General features: G+C 39.2%; 1 protein-coding gene across 3 annotated transcripts in view; it reads right to left on the bottom strand.

Annotated features, from left to right (window-relative positions):
* Nucleotides 1-22,215, bottom strand: part of LOC108702965 (protein TANC1) — a 131,608-nt gene that overhangs the window by 64,948 nt on the left and 44,445 nt on the right. For 2 of the 3 annotated variants that reach the window (XM_018238793.2, XM_018238794.2), the window contains exon 3: nt 12,118-12,306. In XM_018238793.2, coding sequence (XP_018094282.1) covers nt 12,118-12,306 — 189 coding nt within the window. Of the gene's footprint in view, nt 1-742; nt 972-12,117; nt 12,307-22,215 lie in introns of those variants that run through there. The other variant, XM_018238795.2, reaches the window with a different exon arrangement.

Genomic DNA, 22,215 nt, shown 5'->3' with positions numbered 1-22,215 from the left:
ATTTTTAAAGAAAATTGCATAAAGTTAACAACCCTTTATGAATTTACACTGAAATGCTAAAATTATAAAATGTTAAAAACTCAAATCACCAGTTTATTATGATGTTTTGTTTGAGACTTTGGTCCCACCTCTGCCGCTGACTTGTTCAGCTTCAACAAGTGTCATCGAAAACCTCATTAGCAACCAGAGCTAGCGTTAACCCCCTGCTTGCCACAGAGGCAGCGACTAAAATGCTTTAGTCCCAGCTGACACTAAATTGTATTGTCTCAACAAGGACATTAACCTCTTAGAAACCAGACCTATTATGTCCTGGCTACCAGAGAGACAGCAACTGAAGACTTCAGTCCCACTGCCAGCTGCCACTGAGCTGTTTATCTTCAACAAGCTAGTGTTAGTATTAACCCCCCTGGCTACCAGAGAGACAGCAAAATATGGAGTTACTACAGACAGTTGTAAATAGGGAGCTCACTGTTTTTAACTGTCCATTAATTATTCTCCCCACTAATTCACAAGATTAAAAGAAAATAATATCTGCACTAAAATAGTGAAATCACCATTGACCATTGTTTTTGCTATAAAAGTTGCCCCCTTTAATTTGAACTCCAGCAATTAAAAGGTAAGCTGTTGGAGCTCTAAATACATTTTAGACGCAGAATCTGTGAATCAGAAGGGGAGACAACTTTAAAAAATATTTTCTTTAGGTTTCAGCATTGTTCAAAGGACACAATTCAGCTAATATTACCTTTGGTTATCCACTTAACAAGCGAAGTGTTTGTATGGCTTTAATGGGCTCCTATATGCAGCAGCGGAGTGGGTGGAATCAGCTTGCTGTATAACGAGGCATGGCTTTCGGGCTGACACAGCAGGACAAATATCACTCTACTTCCAGCTGAGCAAATTACCCAGAGTCCAAACACAGGGAAACCAGCAGCAAGAGAGAGTAAACATTACAAGCTGCTCAGTTATCTTCCCTACTTCAAATGCATTGGCTGTGGCAGGACCAGATAGAACTGCAGGGACAATTAACCCTTGGGTGCAAATTATACATTTTGAATACAAAATTGCCTGTACGCCTCAGGTGTTAAGCTGGACATAGATGTTGAGATTTTTAAAAGATCCGATCGTCATCGTACTTTATAAGAACTTGGTTTCATCCTTAAACAACCCTTGGAATTATAGCATACCACTCAACATCTGAAAAATGGAAAGAGGGGAGAAAATATCTGTTGTGCACAGCATAGAAAATTTTTTTGGCCACACCAATTTTATTGCCACACCCCCTGATTACCATGTCCATTTTATAAAACTTAGCAGGTTATGGGGAGTTTAAGGGTCATGTTTTATGTGTTATAAAAGTGAAATTGCCCTTTACGCTGCTAGACTCAGTTCTACCAAGAGACTTGCTTATATTATATTATTTATTATATATTATATATTAAATTTACGATTGTATCTTTGCTTATCTTAAATTGTTACAAATGTAGCTAAGTACAGTCGCTCAGTATTTTGGGCTCTCTGTTATAAAGTCTCTTATTTTAATTACGTTTCAGAATCTTTTTCTGATGTCAGTGCAGGAGTTCAAAGAGAAACTGGACTTTTTAATATAAACCCATGACTGCATGCTGAGCTGTGGGCTTGCACACAATGTGACATTATATAACTGGTATAGACGTACCCCAAAGATCTCACAAAAAAGGCAAGGAAGAAAACCCAGCGGGACTGACCACACCAGGCACAATGCCAGTCCTGGATGGAATCAATTTGCAGTATAAGTTTTCACTTGCCGAGGTATACAACGTGGTGGGGCGGCGCAGTGTAGAAAGAAGGGGTTTGTGATGGGGTGAGGGCTCGATGACTAAGGTGGTAGGTCTTGAGGTTAGAACACTTTCCACAAGAGATTGCTGTATTCCTCAAAAACCACAAGGTTTTGAGGGGGAATAAAACAGATAAAATATATATAGTGCAGTATTTCAAAATAAATTATGATATTTTTAGTAAACTTGCTATGTTCGAATATAAAAATCATGCACCACCATCAGGAGTTAATATTTAACCAGTGGGAAAATTTGTATCTTAAGTGGTGCTAGAGATATTTGGCTATAGTCCTTATTTATATATCCAAGTTTTGACACCCGTGATGTTTAGAGTTATAGTTGCACAAAAGCCCACACTCCGATCCTAGTGTGTCTGGCAGGTGTTTATACTTACAAGAAGTAAGTTGATACAGGCATATGTAATTTGAGCGTCTCAGTTCGCTTTCATTCTTCTTAAAACTTATTCTTCTTAAAAGAGCCCTACAGATTGCCTGATTGGGGAAACACCTTTCATTCTAGAGGATCAACTAAAGGGATACTGTCATGGGAAAAAAAAAATTTCAAAATGAATCAATTAATAGTGCTGCTCTAGCAGAATTCTGCACTGAAATCCATTTCTCAAAAGCGCAAACAGATTTTTTTATATTCAATTTTGAAATCTGACATGGGGCTAGACATAGTCAATTTCCCAGCTACCCCAAGTCATGTGACTTGTGCTCTGATAAACTTCAATCACTCTTTACTGCTGTACTGCAAGTTGGAATGATATCACCCCCTCCCTTTTCCCCCCCAGCAGCCAAACAAAAGAACAATGGGAAGGTAACCAGATAACAGCTCTCTAACTCAAGATAACAGCTCCTTGGTAGATCTAAGAACAACACTCAATAGTAAAAACCCATGTCCCACTGAGACTCCTTCAATTACATTGAGAAGGAAAAACAGCAGCCTGCCAGAAAGCATTTCTCTCCTAAAGTGCAGGGACAAGTCACACGACTAGGGGCAGCTGGGAAATTGACAATATGTCTAGCCCCATGTCAGATTTCAAAATTGAATATAAAAAAAATCTGTTTGCTCTTTTGAGAAATGGATTTCAGTGCAGAATTCTGCTGGAGTAGCACTATTAACTGGTGCGTTTTGAAAAAAACATGTTTTCCCATGACAGAATCCCTTTAACTAATAGGTTAGAACACTTGCAACACTGAGGCCTTATGTTTTAATACCAGACAGGGCATTATTTGCCATAAATTTGTATGATATTCCCATATCCATGTGGACTTTGTCTGAGATACCCATTTCCTCCAAAAAAACATACAGAAAAGTGGATAGTGACCTTAAGCTCCGCTGGTGATGGGGCTAATGTGTATGATGTCTAATCTCTGTAAAGCCCTAAAAATAACATCACTAAAGCCATAAACAATAAATAAAGCATAATAATAATTCACTAAGTATTCACTCCTTTCAGCATGAAACTGAGAGATTTAACTAAAGAGATTGAGTGTTGTGTACATGACAAGAGCTGACAGGTTTAAGTTAAGGAACTTAAGGCATAGAAGGTATCACAATTATCAAAACCTATGCCTTTCCAACATTGGTTGACTGCTTGAAAGCATGATCAAGAGATATAATCACATCAGAAGAGAGGCACCATGTTTGATTTATTTAACCTGTAGTACAGAATTTATTGGAATTATTGGCCTCATCGAGCTCAAACCATCTGCCACTTGGATCATTCAAATCACTTTTCCTCCTCATGGGTTTATTCGTAAACTTTGGCAAAACATAATTCTACAACACAAGGATTTTGTGGGGCTACATGGGAAATACCATTACAACCATCATTATTAATACAGCTTAACTGGGCCTCCATACATAATCATTCAGCAAACACCTACTTCAAAGGAGAGCCGACACAAACTATCCTCCCAATTGTCCTGCAATTAGCACAAACCACCACACAATTTTTACAGTATACAAGGAGATAATGTTATGTGGACACAAGAAGCTGCAAAGAGTAATAATCTTATGGACTTTGGACATATAGGAATGAGTCAATGGTAAATGATTCATTCATGAAACCTAACATATCAGAGTGTTCATTGTAGTAGATAGAATATATAGTCTACATGGCTTAATGACTGAAGGTTGGATTATGTTTAAAGATGATGTCACACAAAAGTCTAGGGAGACTATATGTAGCTGAGGGACCATAAAATAACTTCTAGGGCCACATGTGGCTCTTGGGCCTCCAGGAACATTAGCTTTATAAGGACCCAATTAACCTTCATGTATATTTTTAAAATTTAGGAGAAAACCCATGCCAACATGGGAGAAAATACAACCTTAACGCATGTAGTTTCCTGGCCAGAACACATAGCCTCAGCTCTAATCACAGAACCACTGCGCTACCACACTGCCAGCATCAGCATGTGAGGTTCTTAGGATAATTGGAGAGAAAAATATGCTACTGGATCACATATCACGATCTGTTTCTGAAATAAATTAGTTAAGCACACTGGTGTTATTTCTCAGTGAGCAGTTCTTAATTTATTCTGGTCTTCACCAGACTAATGGCCATTAAGAGGATCCACTAAGAGGAAAAAGATGGATGTGGCTTCCATTAATACATTGGGCTGGTGAAGTTAAGCCTTCAGCTAACATGAGCACTTGCCAAGGGACTTAGGTAAGTGATCATTATCATTGAGGGGGATGGGGTGGTTAAGAAATTGCCACCCCAGTTATTATGCATTATTTTTAATAATGGTTCACTAGCTTTAAGCAGCTGATCTGTTGATCTTTTGGTACCTGAATAGTGAGTGCTGAGAGGCAAGGGATCAGCCCATCATTGGACGGATACATACACACACACACATGGTATTTTAGGGCAAAAATGCATATTTTATCATTTCCACATTGACATATGTTCTGTGTGTGCTGATCAGCATATCATGTGCCTGTAGTAAAGAGGTAGTAAAAAGTAGAGGATCTGGATAATGACCAATGTGCCATTTGCTATAATAGAGTGTTCAGCAATGGCGGTATAACTAGGGAACAATGCAACAGAAAACAGAACTTTTAAATAGTGCCTCATACAGCATAACTGTCTAACTGAATACTGGTTGCAAAGGACCAGTATGGCCTCCATGCTCTCTGAGAACCCACACATTGTTATGCTCTGACATAATCATTTCAACAGGACCTATCCAAAGAATGTGTGGGTATAACCCATAATCTGCACTGTACTAGGGAACATACACAGCACCCACGAAAGAATGAAATATAAATGTACAAGATCAGGGCAAGGAGCAAGTGAGACAACTGGATGTAGATTGTTGTACCTTCTGGATAACTTCAAATAGCAGATTTAAGAAGCTAATTTACAACCACATTCCATTATTTTCCAATGAGCTGTATATACACAAGTAATCTCTTGGTATTTTTGCTTTTGCCTTCAGCGTGATGCTGGGAGTAGAAGATTAACCAGAGCTGGCATTGGTTGGGCATGATATGAATACTAAGAAAAGCAAACAATTCAACAGAATGGAATGTTATTTGTGCTATCACCAAATGGTGTTCTATGATCCAGGGTGCCCTTCTTAGCCTGCAGGACTAATCCATCTCTACCTTGCCTTAAACTGCTATGTCCCAAACTGTGGGGCTGGCCCCTCTGAAATGAGGCACAACCTGAAAGTCAATAATAATAAAATCTGAAGGTAAATTCTAAATAGCTGTCCTATATATCTCTGAAACAACTGCAGAATTACAATACGCTGTCTAATAACCCCTGCCTTAAAGGAGAACTAAACCCTAAAAATGAATATGGCTAGAAATGCCATATTTTATATACTGAACTTATTGCAACAGCCTAAAGTTTCAGCTTCTCAATAGCAGCAATGATCCAGGACTTCAAACATTTCACTTGGGTCACCATCTTGGAAAGTGTCTGCAACACTCACACAGTGGGCTCTGAGCAGTTGTTGAGAAGCTAAGCTTAGGGGTCATAGCAAATTATCAAGCAGAAAATGAGGTTTCTCTGTAATATATAGGGTTGTCACCTGGCTGGTATTTTACCGGCCTGGCCGGTAAAAATGATGCTTGATGCCAATGTTAATAATAGGAAAAACGTCAAGAATATAGGTATTTTTTTCCAGAAAAGGTGGCAACCCTAGTGATGTAAGCTTATGCTACAGGGCTGATTATTCAATTCTGATGGCAACTGCACTAGTTTCTGTGCTGCCATGTAGTAATTATCTGTATCATTTACTAATCAGCCTTATATTGTTACATTTCTATTCTGTATATACAGTATATTGTGAGTCTGTCCCTAAGCTCTGTAAGTGACAGCAGCACAGAAAATGTGCAGTGAATCAGCAGAAAAGAAGACGGGGAGCTACTGGGGCATCTTTGGAGACACAGATCATTCCCTGCTAAAGGGCTGTGATTGCCTTGGGCTGTTACAAAAGCCCAAAACATAACGTACAACATTTCTAACCTACTTCTATTTAAGCTTTAGTTCTCCTTTAAACCATCCCTGCAAAAGAAGAGACCACTGCTGTGACCATAACTGGCCAGAGGGTCACTGGGGTTGCAGATGGGGTCATGTTTGAACTAGTTAATTTCCCAGTATAGCGATTTGTCTCCATAAACACAGACTTCTGCCTACTGTGACACTCTGGAACAATTACATTTCTTTTAGAACACTTGCAAGTGACCTCAGCTTGACCAGCAATAGGCTAATTGGGCTCTGAGCAAGCTGAATACATGAAGCAGTCCAGACTTAGTCGTACAAATGGGTTATCTGGTATTGAAACATGACCTCCTATATAATGATGATATCATCCATTAAGTTGTACAAGGGAGAAAGCCAGAAAGATAGATATCACTAAGCTTGGGCATCCATTATTATTGTTGCTGTCTTTGTAGAAGCAGTTTGATGATAATCAACTTCACAAGGTGTTCTTTGATGATGAACAGTCAGTGAAGCCTTTGAGCAGTTGAGGGTCATAAAAAATATTTACATATACAGCACATGGGCTCTTGTTGAACAGCTCAAAAAGAGATTACAGAACTAAATAACAGGTCCAAATCTGTAGACCATTTATCCAGTACAGCACAGATAATCATAAAATGTTTGTATCATACAAACTGAATTAAGTCTTTAGAGATAGTTGGGGGCAAAAAATTCCCTCAGATGTCCTCTAGGACATCACATCAGAATAGCCTGGCCATACATATTCAGTCAAGCAAAAAGGTCGCACCCTAACCAGCTAGTTTGAAATTATTAGTGAAAACAGGCTTTCAGCTCCAAAACAAATAAAGAATGCACGTCATACATCCCTGCCCAGGCCTGACTGACCAAGTAAAACGACAGTATTTCAAAGTCCATTCAGAAACTGATAAGAAAAAATAAGATAGGAGGATATTTGTACTTTTGGTTACTCTCCATGTTAATGGATTAACTACAATGGTAGAAGGTTTATATACATGGTTGTTCTATACATTCATGTAAGGGCCAAACATTTGCGCAGGTTCAATAACCCATGGCAATCAGAGATTTACTTTCAATATTCTAACTATTCTCTTTGAAGTTCTGTTTGGGAGATGATGGCAGCTCATAAATTAGTCATACAATGTACAGGCATAGAGAGGAAAATGAGAACAATCAGTTGTTTGGTAACCATCTATTCTAAAGTATATACAGTGTGACCAACACAAATCTTTATATGTTACTATAGTAACCAAGGGGTCACATTGCTCCCACCAACACATACCATCCTTCAGCAGGAATGGTATTTAGACTGTAAGCACACAGGCATGCATGTCTGGTTTGCTTTAACTTTCTTTTTAGCTACAGCGAGATAGGGAAATAGCTTTAAGTAAGTTCCCCAAAGGCTCCAGCTTAAGAAATGCTTATATTTTTTCTTCCTGGTACTCCAGTTTCTGCCAGCACTCCAAAAACTTGAAGGAAGGCTAGCTGGTTACAAATAAAATTGATGTCTTAATAAAACTAACCTCATGTGTAAATGAGATAGGGACCTCATAATGCAAGATCTGTTTCAGGGACTGATGTGAATGATGAATAATCTCTGTAAAGAGTTGTGGAATATGCTAGTGGAATAAAAGTAAAGGATGATAATAATGTTTAAGTACAAGTCAGCACAAATTCACTGGGGCTGCCATTGTGTGAGACACCCCAAAATATATATTATCACTTACCTTAGACACCAGGCCAGCACTTCTGTTTGTTCAGAAGTGCAGACATCCTCTTTACTATCCTAAATAGTGCACATGAGCAGTAGAGCATCCAATCTTTAGCTTTAAAGTACACTTTTCAGTATATAGAAGCACCAGCCTGGGGTTCTAAAGTAAGTGGAGTCACACTAACTTGTCCTTTAAAAGAAGGCAGGATGAAAAGCTGTTCAAGGGGCAAATTATAAATGAATATCAGTTTCATATTCCCAAGTAATCAGGAACGTACATCTGAGAGTAGTTATTTGTCACCATGTGGTACTAACACTATGTAAGGTGTCCTGGGGCCATTCTTTTCTTCGTCAGGATTAAAGAGTTATAGCAGAAACTGGGTGGGAAATAATTATAGTTTCACCATTATTGGCAATTTCTTGCTACACAATGGGGGAAAGGGCAGTGTCATGCTGATCTCTGGGTCATTATTAAATGCTCCATTGAGTAAGTAAAAGGGTTACGCTCACATGCATTAATAATATGTAAGGGCCATTATTGTTTGATGAATGGATTTCAGCTCCATTAGGACATCTGATACCTCCCAGAGAACTCACCAGCAGAGAATTATGTAATATTGTATAATATTCCCCCCTGATATCAATTATCCAAATACAATAGAGGAAAGCAATATTTAGACTAGCAAACACAGTGCAATACTGAAGGGAGCTGAAGGCTGTTTAGAAGTCAAGAAAAAAGTACTGTATTCCTAGTGTGAATTTAGGCCTTGTGGTTTAAAGGTGGAGAAAATGTTCAATATGTTAGTGTGTGTGTCCACTTTTCAGTTTTAGATTGTTCACACCATCTTTCTATAACCAACTTGAAAGTAGGTTAGGACCAGACTGTGGAATTATTAGATAACAATGTAAACATTTCGATCATTAGAATATTTAGACCACAGCTAAAAGAGCAGGCTAAAAAATAAACTAGAATATGTTGCTGATCATACATCCACAGAAGTAGTTATCCTGCCTTCAATTGCTATGATTATGGCTGATTTCCCCGTGAGACCTCCCTGCTGAGCCTGTATGGAGCAGTTACAACCACTGAGGGTGGGGTTGCCACCTTTTCATAAAATTTCCACCGGGCGGGGGCGGGAACAAAAGGGATGTGACGTCAAAGGGGGTGGGTTGTGACAGCAAAGAGGGTGGAGCCATGGAGTGGGATTGGATGGGGTGGGTCGCGACTGCAAAGGGGGCGGAGCCGCAGCAAAAAGGTGAGTTTTGACCAGACTAGGGGCAGGCCACAAGTTTTTGTTAGGTGTATAAACCGGCCTTGGCAGGTGTTTTACCGGCTAGGCCAGTAAAATATTGGCCGGGTGCCAACCCTAACTGAGGGCAATCTTTGCCAGATAGCTGAACTCACCAGACACTTGGATTTCAAAAAGGTGTTTTTTTGGGATGGATGGACACATGTAGCAGTGGATGTACAAGTGCTGCAGCTCAAAAAGAATATTCATTTTCCTAACCTCAGAGTAGCTCTTACTCATGGAAGGCAGGAACACAAAGGATGATGAGCGAAAGTGACATCACACATGAGGGAATAGGAGGAGGGTTTTACAAACAAGGAAATACAGAGCCTGTCGTTTAGCTTTGGTCTAATGATGGGTCAGCACATAAGCATTAAACATATCCATTTTAACATAACAACTTTTAACTGCTGGGGCAGCACAGTAGTAATTAAGTCTTTCAAGTTTCCTAATGATACATGCTAAATACAGCCTCTTTGTAATGAGATTACAAAGAGAACCAACATTCTTTGTGTGTATGTTTAGCCTAAGAAGCAGACACATACAGCAGATAAATTACTGGGCATTCAGCAGTGGTGTCAAACCTGTGGTCCTGCAGAAAATCATTCTTGAAAGTTACTGTCAGTTGTATCTCTTCAACAACTAGAGAACACAAATCAGTTTAAGCGCCTTTGCCTAAAGCTGGCCATACATGTGAAATGATGTTTGGCTGAGTGGCATATTCTGGTGGCAGGCCAAAGCTGCTTTATCTTATCAGTTATCCCCTAGGCCAGTGCTGTCCAGCCTTCTGTGGTACAGAGGACCAGAATTTTTCTGGCCTAAGTGGTGGAAGCCGTGTTGACCAACCCCTGTTTTCAAACCACACTTACTTTAAATAACACCCATGTTGCCACAAGAACTTTAAAGACCATGCCCACATTAATGGTGGTAGCACACCAAAAAATCCTAATGGTTGCTCATATGTGAAAAATGTAAGCAATATTAAAACATACCTTTAAATCCATATGCCTCCTCCTCCAATGTGAATAACACTGCAACCCCAAGCATGATTAAACACATTGACCCCAACAAGTATTTCCGAATGCTAACAATCCCCAACCAGGTTCATCTCCCACAAGCAGAGTATGGCCTGCACACAAGGAGCATAGGACAGGCAGAGTGTGGCACACACAAGGAGCATATGGCATACAGAGTATGGCACACACAGGTAGCATGGGGAAGGCAGAATACAGCAGGAGAAAGGGAACCCTATCAAGCCAACTCTAAAATGAAAAGTTCATACTTTGCTACATACAGTGACACAATGCTGCTTACCCTCGAGCAGTTTGTATAAGGTGTGAAAAATGTGGGCACTTTCGTTCTAGGTCTGAACAGTACAGGGATTTAGGGGGTTTGAACAATAAAGGTGTTACAGGTATCAACAAAGCAGGAGGGATAACAATGCAGTAGATAACTGTCTGAATCTCAGATGTGAACAATGCAGGAGCCAGTTAAACTCAGTACTAATACCTTTTAAAGCTTACCCAAGGTTAGCAGTCACAGCCGACAGACTTTCATATGGGGGGGGCACCCAAGGGGGGGGTTGTGGGCCTCCAGTTGGACAGCACTGCCCTAGGCCAACGATCTGATAATAATAGGGGTCTATGCAGTCCCATCAGAAAAAGACTGCATACTTGAAGCCCAAAGTGGTAATTTTTCACCGGAATTTTTAAAAATGCCTGACATACATGTTGTCAATCCCTGATCAAATTTTGGTCAGACAGGCCAACAATTTTGCTTCATAAAGTCATTTCTGATTGATTTAGCAGCTTATTGGTCAAAATGCAGAACTTACATATTCCCAATATCTGAATCCAGTATGGCATGCTTTAAGTGTCTTTGTCAGTAATAACGGAACCAAAGCCCAAACTAACCCTCATATAGTGGATACAGAGAGACACTCAATATGTCATTTTAGGGCATACTAGGTTATATTTATCATAGTGTGAAGTAAAAGATCGCCACAGCCTGCTACAGTGAAATTCTGCCACTCTCCGTTCATTTCTATGTTGTTTTGAAAGGTGTATTTATAAAATAATTCTAACATATTGATAATTCTCTTTTAAAAATCCTCTCTAACTTAATTTTTTGATAAATATACCCCACTGTCAAGAAACTAAGGCACAGTTTCACAACAACCATGTTAATTGTCATACATATTTTCCATAACATCACTGGGAGTAGAAGCAGGGGCACTACACAGACAGCAATATTTATGCCCGCAGAGCAAAAGTGAGAGAGGGTTGTATTATAACAAGATGGTGATGGCAACACTTTATATAAGGTGTTCTAAATTCATATAGTTTTGATTACTATTGTGAATAGCAGAATTTTTTTTTTCTGTATGAAAATGGATCATGGAGACTCACCATAAACATCATGGGACCTATATTAGGGTCCCAAACCACAGGTTAATAATCTACTGTATATCCTAATGTATGCCTCTGGCAATCTAAACATGTATAATAAGGATGATAACCATAATTAATGGATATCTGATAGCCAGCTCTGTGGGCAGATTAAGCAGCCACACACAAAGAAACAAACTGCCTGGAAATGTACAGATGGCAATAAATGGCCAATCAAGCTGATTAGACACCAGTTTAAAATACTTGCTCGGAGGGCCTCACTTATGGACCAAAATTCATAAGAACTTGTTTAAAATGAACAATACAGAATATGTTCAAAAACCCAAGAAGTGGTCAGAATTATTCTTAAAAAAACAATTTTACAGACCTGCAATACAATCTTTTATTAAGTGAAAGAAACAATGATTACCCGGTGATTTCTTTTGTGCCCGATGTTGCATGGAGTATGCTTGGCGCGGCAAAAGTGGTGATGACGGTAATGACACAGAGACTCCTTTAGAGAATCCCATATGATAAGGATCATCCTGAATGGTTGAGCTACCAATAGGAAAGTCCACATTGTGACCAGTGAATAAAATATTCTGAGCAAGTTCTTCACCTAATATAAAACATAAAAATTATCGGTACATTGAAGAGTATGTTATTTAATGTTTACAGAAATGGCAAATGTTATGTTTTTCAATAAATTATTAATTTATTTATTATTTTTTTCAGTTGCTGTCGCCCTGGCTTTCACTCAATATTGTAGCTAGCATAAATATACCCTAGGAGTAATTTACAAGGAGAAACCCTTATAAAAGGAGAAGAGCTGGGCACCCAATTACTCAGAGACAAACCAAGCTGATAGAGCAAATGAGGCTGCTGTCATTAAGAGTCACAACGTACTGTGTTTTAACAGCCTTGACTTTGGGCGAGAAGTTGAGAATCACCTTTGGACATGGAACTTGGTGGTCCACAATTACAAAGGCTGTTATTATACATACACTTTACTGTCCTGATCATATCTGCTGAAAATCCCACACATTCAGAGGCCAGATATTATATACATTAGACTACAGAGCACCACAAGTTACCTATCCCTATTCTAGATTATAAACTCAGTGGAGTAGCATTTTCACTATATCAGTTCTCTATGATGTCCAACTGGAGGTCTAAAGGCTGGATGTAACCCTCCAAGAGATTTTTATGACTCAAGAGCTTCACTGACCTTTGAAAGACATCATAAAATATATGTATATTATTATTGTGTATATTGTATGCATATTATTATTATAATATGTATAAGTATATGTATAAGTATTATAAGGGTTCTGTGTCCATATAAAGGCACAAGGCTGCAGGCTAAGTTATAAAGGGAACTCTAAGTATCACTATGTATTATCATCTAAATATTAATATAATTAATAATGTAGCCCTACTGTAAATTATAAGAATATTTGGAGACTGAAGTCATGAGGTCATGTCTATAATATTTTTATGGATTAGAGGTAGATGATTCCTTATACCAGACATACTTGAATGAGTCGTGTAACACAAGTGACATCACTAATAATGATGACAACAGATGACATTGCTAAGCACCATTTATAATACTTTTTACCAGTTTGTGTATTATACAACTCTTTTGCACAGAAACAATGACATAGCAGTGTTTCACTGGCACTTTAGCTAACATTGAACCATTTATCTTGTTTGAATAACACTGTCTATGTTATAACTGTTATTACAAGTACACAGGTACTACAAGAGATGACATTGTTACCCAGTTGGTAAGGTCGTACAAAGAAATCAGTCCATACGCCCAATGTAACAGGAAACCCCGCAGAGAGCAAAGATCTAAACATGCTCTATTTATAGATGTTTAACTCAATATGATGTCTAGTACATTAATCTGACTTCCTTTTATAGCACACGGCTGGTTTCACTCTAAAACGAAGATGTCAAAAGTACAGCGAACAACTATGATCTACAATTCCCAGCATCTATTCTAGATGATACAAGGACGTCTAGTACACAACCAACTGTCTAGCCTAGGTACATACAGTATGTTACTTGCACCAAGAGGCTTCTTGTTAGTCTGTAGGAGATCTTCACAAATACTGATTCTACCTAAAAAGATTCAACCAAATCACGAGAAAAAAATATTCAGTTAGTCTGGTTTAAAGGCATGTGATATTAAAATAAGGCATGTGATAATCGAATGTTGTGTAGCCAAGGTACTTTGTACCAATCGGAATCGTGAAAAAAAAAGAGTAGAGCACAAATACCTAAAATAGGTTTTAGCAGAGCCCATCATTTATATTTCAACAGAACTGAACAATCTATGATGTACTGCCAAACAGAGCCACCGATAGGCTGACACAGAGGCTAGCCAATCACAGTCCTTATTTGGCTGTGGTTAAAGATGATTGTGTTGCTCCCCGACTCTTTTTACATTTGACCGTGGCTCACAATTAAGAAAGGTTAGGGACCCCTGCGCTAGAGGAAAATAATCATACACAATGAAAGCATATCAAGGAAATTCATATCAAAAACATTTTATTAAATCCCCATTTCTATTTCTCTAGCCTTCCCCACACAATCTTGAAAACAATTTAAAAGATGAGAGAAGCAGTTGGGACACGTGTACATTTTGCAGATTAAATAAAGGAAGTTCTCGTCTCCTCAGACTATTAGTTTGGGTTTATTTTCCCATTCTGTGGACTAATAAAGAGAGAAGTTGCCTTCCCCAAAGTCTAGTAAAACAAGGCTGTAACCCAAGATTTGTGGCGCTTAACTGCAAAATAAGCATGAGAAAAGTGGAGAAAACATAATATGATTCCAAATATTTATTGCACAGAATCTACACAAATGCAGAAAAATACAATATTTGAGCTGGAGCTTAGTAATGGTGCTGAAAGATTTACTAGGGCTGCCTGAAGTAACTCGAAAATTGAAACCCCCATAATGGAGAGATTGCCTTTCCATGCACTGTTTGGTTTGGCTGCTCTGTTGAGTATGTGAGGAGACATTACTATGGCGGTACTGTGGCCTCCACTTCCTGAATTTGGAGCAATTTAATGGAATTTTGAGCAATAATGGTTTACAGAGGAAACAAATTATGAGTTTTAATCTGGCTGTGAATAATAAAAACAGTTTCAGACAGGCCAGTATGACTTCTGTTTTTCTCAACTGGGGTAAATAATATTTTCGTAGCAAAGCAAGCTAGAACTGGCACTAATAGCTGTACATTTAGCAGCTCAATATTCTTGCTAAGCTGGGCCCATCCAAAACAAATGATGGGCACAGTTATAGGGCACTGGTCTATTGAAGGCATATTAAAACTATTATCTACCAGTGTAGTATTTACTATCAAGCACACTGCTCAGGTCCCCCGTGTGATACAAGTTATCATTGGTCTTCGGGAAACCAATCATTTGCATTCAAACCCCTTACATAGATGGCCGAATCTGAAAGTATTCTTTTTTAAGGTATTCCTGCCAGATGCAGGGATTTTACACTATTTGGAAGGTGCCTGTCCAACATATACTAAAACCAAAGAAATGAATATGAAGTTTGAGCTCTCTTGGCAGCTAAAACAGCCTTGCTACATGAGTGACCTCGATTGTGACATGCGTGTCCGGAGCACTTAAATAAATTTGGGAACCCCCCATTTTTGACTAAGGTATTGGCATTCTAAATTTTTTCAAAGTACACGAGTGCAGGGACTACAGATATCAGGGACGACCTTAAATGCCCTTTAGCTGCTAAAATCCTATCAAGTTGAACAATAACTGAAGTGCTGCTGGTGGCTGCTTTATACAATGCTTACTGCATACACCCATAACCAGCCCTATGGTCAGAAAACACAAACTGAAAACAGGATGCAAATATTAAAGTATACATTTATTTTCTAAACAGTGTTTGCCTTATTTTACCACAAATCCCACTGCCTATTTGTATAGCGGCTGAAGAGCAGAGACAAATGCCATATTTAAATGCCATGTTATGGTACAAGAAGGTAATTTGTTCAAATAGCTGATGGCACTTTCATTCTCGTAAAGAAATAATTCTGCTTTTAGTTGGTCCATAAAATGCCTCTGTTCTGTGGGTGCCAGGGTGAATGAAGATACAGTCGGGCATCCAAATATCACAGTTTCCCATTCAGTCAATGCCTAGGAAGGAAAAGAGGGGGGCAGGGAATGATATGCTCATCTTGTAGGGGTCTTTTACGCCTCACAAGCAATCTGGAAATCCTGATGATTGCTTCTGGGGTTAACAAGAGATTATTTTAATATCACTTTTATCTGAGCAGGAGCTGCTATATGGGTTGCTTAACTATGAACCTTTTGATAACCAGCAGCTGGTACATAGTAAAGTGCCTAAGGAATACCAAGTATTCCTTTTGCAGGACCCTGCATGTAACTTAATGATGTGGAATACCCCTGTATCTACCATACTGCTGTATGTACCATGCACAAGGCTTCTCTTATTTCGCATATTTGCTCATAGATTCTCCCTGAGTAACTACCTTCCTAATTCCATTGGCACCACTCAATCACATGTGATATTCCATGTCTATTTCCCCAGCGCTATCAGTGTCACATTTATATCCGTTTCTATATCTCCAGGCATGTTATCTTCCCTCCGTTCTACAGCTCAAACAGGAAAGTTTGCCTGGGGTGCAGGCATGTTTCTGAAGCAACTGTGTCAATATTGTTCCTCAGTGTTCAGCTACAATGGCATCCCAAATGCATTCTCTGGGCCATGCAAACATTCACAGGAACTGTGTGCTTTGCATCACTGTAATGACAACGATCTGTTAGGTTTACATTTAATTCACTGGCAGAACGAATGTGTGTGTTTTTGTCATTCCAGTCCCCACACTGCACTAAGTTACAGATATTTTTTTATTTTGTGGGTGTGTGGAGCGATGTTGAAAAGGATTCCTATCAAAATTGGACTTCATTCAAAACAATTCACGCAATTTATCAAGGGATGAAAATGCAGGTGGCCCTATAGTCTGTTATGACATTTTGGTACTTTATTAACCATATGGTTAACCATTGCTTAAAAAAAAATTCATACTGTCAAAATGTACAAATTGTTGGTGTATCAATGGTCTTGCATCATGACCACAATTTCCAGTACTACCTCAAACAGCCCTCAACAACTGCCACAGGATTGGCTAAAATGATAAAGCAGTAGACTAGAGGCTCATTATTTCCTACTTGTGTTACTTTACTCTTATTTTTCTTCTACCTGCATAATCCTGCTCTAAAAATGCTCTACTATGTACAGTGCCCAGAGCCAGGCCCGGATTTGCGGCAAGGCCGCATAGGCCCGGGCCTAGGGCAGCAAAGAAATAGGGGCGGCATGCCACCCAGCCGCCGTTCAACTGCACCAGCTGCGCCGGCGTATTTTCGCCGGCGCGCTGGGAAGGCGGGCGCTAGGACCGTGCGGCCGCCTGGTCGGACCGCGCGGCCTAGGGGCGCCCAAAAGTGAAATCCGGCGCTGCCCAGAGCAATCCTCCCTAAATCCTCCTGAAATACAGCTCTGAATATGTTAGTTGAGTTTATCAGCAGGATCTATGAGTCTCAGGGCCCTGGTGTCATTGTGACCCAGTCATACCCCTGTGAAGGGTAGTTCTCCCTGTTATGAATATGACCATGGCAACCCCTACAGCTAAATACCCCAGGGTGGTCCTCCTTGCTGTGATCAGGACCCAAGCAACCCCTATAGACACACCCATGTGAGGGTGTACACAAATGCATGATTTGGTTTCCTAGCCAATCAGATGGGAAATGCCCCATTCTTTACAGTTTAGGCAATTTTTAAGGGCCAAGTCAAATGTAATCAAGCGCTGAGAAGCCAGTTTGTTTAATGTTCCCAATAACTGGAGAATGCTATTTACTTTCTATTATCCAACACCCCCGGGGTGAGTGCCTTGGCAGCACAGTATAAAATTCCTTTCTTATTGCATAAAATTATCCCAAATACGTTTTTTTGTGTATAAACAAACATGTATCCAGATCCTGGCAGCAAGTTACATTTGTCTGTGGCTGCCAATGCATTATGACTTTGGGGTTTTGAAGAGAGACATGACTTCAAACTCATTAGCATGCAAAATTTCCATTAAGATTAGTGGAAACCGAAAACAGTCATTAAAGGAGAACTAAGAAAGTAGCTATGAATGCTACAAAGTGGGGCTCGTTTATAAACTTTGCGCAGGGCAGATTGGTTCGCACAGTGAATATATATTTGCCCTGTACATGGTTACATTTATAAAGCTGAATAAGAGTGTGCAAACAGAATTGCAAATTTTTTTCCCACTGCGAATGACTATAATAGCTTTTAAAATATGGCAAAAATCACAAACTGCGAATATTATGTGCGAACTCTGCGTTTGAATTACATCACAATTTTGTTGGTGGAGATAATATTTGCAAAACATTTTCACCAATTGTGAATTTAAGTTACTGTCAATGCTATTTTCGCACACAACAACCTCGCACAGTTATTGCACTCACGCAAATACCCGTCTCATTTGCGAACCATTTGTGAAAATTTATTCTCAATGCGAATTCGCAAAAAACGGAAGGACGGGCACAGCAATGCAATATTTTAATGTTCAGGAAAAAACATGGGCAATACAACCATTTGCGAATAAATATGACATCTATAGTGTTCTAGGGCAGGGGTCCCACCACCGGGCCACAGGCTGTGCTGAAGCAGGCCGCCTCTGGTCCCGGCTGCGAAGACAATAAAATCGGCCCAGTTACTGGCCATTGCAGTTCCCCGAAGCGCCATTGCCATGACAACTGCTGTGTGAAGCCCCGGAAGCTTACTGATCGCAACAAGGACCAAAATACTGTTTGGACAGGTTTTTGTGTAACCCTGAAATGCCTGAAATGGACACCTGCTAACTAAACAGTCACAACAAAGGGTGAAGGGAGGGGTTGTAAACCAGTAATCTACTTATCTAACTCGTGAGACCAGACATGGGGTAGCATTAATCTCCGTTTGTCCTGTTTAGCACAAGAAACAAAAAACTGTTTTTATTGTTATTTAAACAATAACAAACAAAAGTATGTTCAGCACAAGCCACACACATTGCAATCATGCTGAACAAGGGGCTATACTAACCCTTTAAGTGTGAAGACACGCAGAGCTACTTGTCATGGCTACAAAAATAGACAATGCTTTTAATTCACTACAACAAATGCCTCTTCTTCGGGGACTAATCTCCCCTAAATGCCATCCAGCCGGCTGGAATGTAAATCGTCGGCAGGATGGCACTCGGAATGCTTAGTTTTCGAAGTCACCCAAAGTAGCCTTACGACGAAACTTCGGGTGACTTCGGAAAGCCGAAGCGATCAGAGTGCCATCCCGCCGGCAATTTACATTCTAGCTGATGGAAAGGCATTTAGGGGAGATTAGTCACCGAAGATGAGCCGATTTGTCACTGGGCGACGAATCTCCCCCAGTAGCCACATCTGCCACCACCCTTTTCAGTATTGTCTATGACAGGGTATTTTTTGGCATTTTATAGCCGTGACAAGTAGCTACCTCCACAGCAAAAGATCCACACTCACAATTATGAAAAAAAAAAATATTTGTTGCAAACGTTTCGGCCTACCTTAAGGCCTTTCTCAAAGTGCCAAATTGATCAAAAGCCTTAAATCTACATACTAGCAGGAAAAAGCCGCAAAAGGATTAGGCTAATCTGAATTAGTGATAGAACTAAGGTGTAATAATAGTATTGTCAGGGAAGATAGAACCTCCCAATAAAAAACATGAATCAATTTAAGTTTTAACAGCCGATTTAAAGTGTGGGAGATATATACATTGTGTTAAATACTTTCTCAGTGAATGATACATTTGTAACATTAACGGCTATAAGTAATGCAAAAGCCTGTGATCAGTTTGATACGGAGTATACAACGTTACAGTGTGTCTTGTTTTTAACTTGTGTTTTTATAATGAATGGTTATTAGATACAGGAAATATAAAGTTTTAGTGTGTCTTGTTTTTAACTTATGTTTGTATAAGGAGTGTTGGTATATTGACAATGAATGTATTCATGGTTATATGTTAAATTGGTGATTGTCTGTGATGCTGATCATGTGATATTGTTACAGTTGCTGTATGTAGATTTAAGGCAGTCTTTTGATCAGTTCGGAACTTTGAGAAAGTCCTTAGGGTAGGCCGAAACATTAGTCCTTTGCAACAAATAAAATATTTTTTTCATAATTGTAAGACCTGTGAGTGGGGATTTACAGTGAATGTATATATATTATAATAAAATATTACTGCTTCCGATGCTTTAGAAATAGAGCCCATAGTCACATTAAAGAAACTGAATGGTATGTGAGATTTTTCTCTCTGGGTTATCTTTCACTTGAAACAGAGGGCAAAACATCATTCTTTTCTTCCTTACTTTCATCAGAACTTGAATATAAACAGACTGCCGAGGCAGAAAGCTGAAACACAGTAAGGATGACAGCACACAGGGTCACTTGTTGCCTGTGAAAATCTGCACTACTTGCATGACAAATTAACTGAAATACCTTCGCACTCAGAACAATGCAAATAGCTGCAGGTAATACACACCAATCAAATAGTTGCAAAAAGTTTCCTTCCAAGGCAACTGGGAAAAATTGTTTTTCAATACAGAGCAGACCTCCCCCCCCCACACATAAATAAAAAGGTGCATGTATTTGGCTGCACTGTATGTATAACGGCAAGGCAGGGGAAAGCATACAGGAACACAAACATGCCCAATCAAGCATTAAGCACACACAGCCAGACCCTGGATTCAAGTGTTTTTATAATGAGCACTAAGAGATGTGCTTTCACACTCCTTTCTCACACCTCCATTTGAAATATCTATAATACATATAAATGACCCCTTATTACTTGTCACTCTGAGTTGGCCAAAACAGTGAGACCATAACACACCAGCACCGCAGACTATGTAATATGTATATGATATAAATATTATAAAGTGTTTCTCACAGCAACCAAACCAACGCTCAGCACTCTACTCATATTCTATTTCTAAGCCTACCTAGGAGTGAAAGTAATATTAACATTTACTGTGTACCCTGCACAATCTCTAATGAGCATTGTGTGTCACTAAACACAGCAAGAGGCTTTGATCCCCTTTTAATCGAGCAATGGCAGGAACTCCCAGCCACAAATAATAAATCAAAGCCAACTCCAGCGCTAAAGAACATGCATGAGAACTGGGTGGGCTGAATGTTCAGAGGAACATGCTCACAGATCACAGGAAATAATGTTTGGCCTTTTAATCTATGGAAACTAGTTTTAAATATCAAGCCTGGTAAAGCCTGTATATAGTAAGGGATCCAGGTTGCATACAACTGTATATCTGAAATATACTGTTTGTTATGCAACTCTGTTATTATAATGAATCAATTTTAATTATAATCTATATTTTTTGAACAAGTTTTAATACTGTTTTTTGCTCTCTGTAACAATTGCACCCCTCAGAGCCCATGTGCAGAGCACTTCCAATAGTCTTTGCTACGTTTTAGGGAACAATCTAAGGCAAATATCATAAAAGTAAAGTTGGCTATACAAGGGCCAATAAAAGTTGCTGACTTGGTCCCTCCAGACCGAGTTGGCTAGCTAATTGGCCCATGCATGGAGCCCACCGACGGGCCTGCTCAACCATATCTGGACTAAACTCAGTCAGATATCAATTGGGCAGGTTTGAAGATCTGGTCAGACAAGGAGCATGTCATTGTGTCAATGCAGCCTTTGTCCGATGGGCCTCCATAGGCCTGATCATCATAGTTCATAGATTGCCATCAGTAACAGCTTACTGATAGATTTACTACTAGAGCCTACAGGGGTGCCCAAAAGGTAGATCAGGATCTACCAGTAGATCTGTAGCTGGTGATCAGTAGATCTCAAGACACTGTCAACAAACAGCTTGTCTAAATCACCCTCATAATGATAAATAATTATAATAATTATACAATAATATAACAATATATTAATAATAAATAATTACATTCTTAAATATAGCAATGTAAGTTTTCCCATAAATATAATATTTAAGTAATACAAAACTCTACAATACTAATATAGATGTAGATCATAATGGGACAACATTACTAAAAGTAGACCCCGCATTAGTAAAGTATTGATTGGCACTCCTGACCTACAATCATGTCACTTTGATAACGGCTGATCTTAATTGGTCCGTGTCTTTTTTTTTTTTTTTTTACTGTTTAACAAAACAGACAGAGGGTGGGCTACATCCCAATAAGTCTGAAACATCCAATGTCCAATGTGATGTTAAAAGGTCCAAAAAGCCCTAAGGTTAATGAAAGATAGAGTGGTTTCTCTGCTGGTGGGGAAACTGCTCATTTACAGTCATATGAAAAAGTTTCATTCTCAGCCTGCATAATAATTTACTCCACTTTCAACAAAAAAAGATAACAGCGGTATGTCTTTCATTTCCCAGGAACATTTCCAGTAGTACTGGGGTGTTTTC

The sequence above is a fragment of the Xenopus laevis genome, chromosome 9_10S, assembly GCF_017654675.1.
Source record: "Xenopus laevis strain J_2021 chromosome 9_10S, Xenopus_laevis_v10.1, whole genome shotgun sequence".
NCBI classification, from domain to species: Eukaryota; Metazoa; Chordata; class Amphibia; order Anura; family Pipidae; genus Xenopus; species Xenopus laevis.
This window is presented reverse-complemented; position numbering and strand designations above follow the sequence as displayed.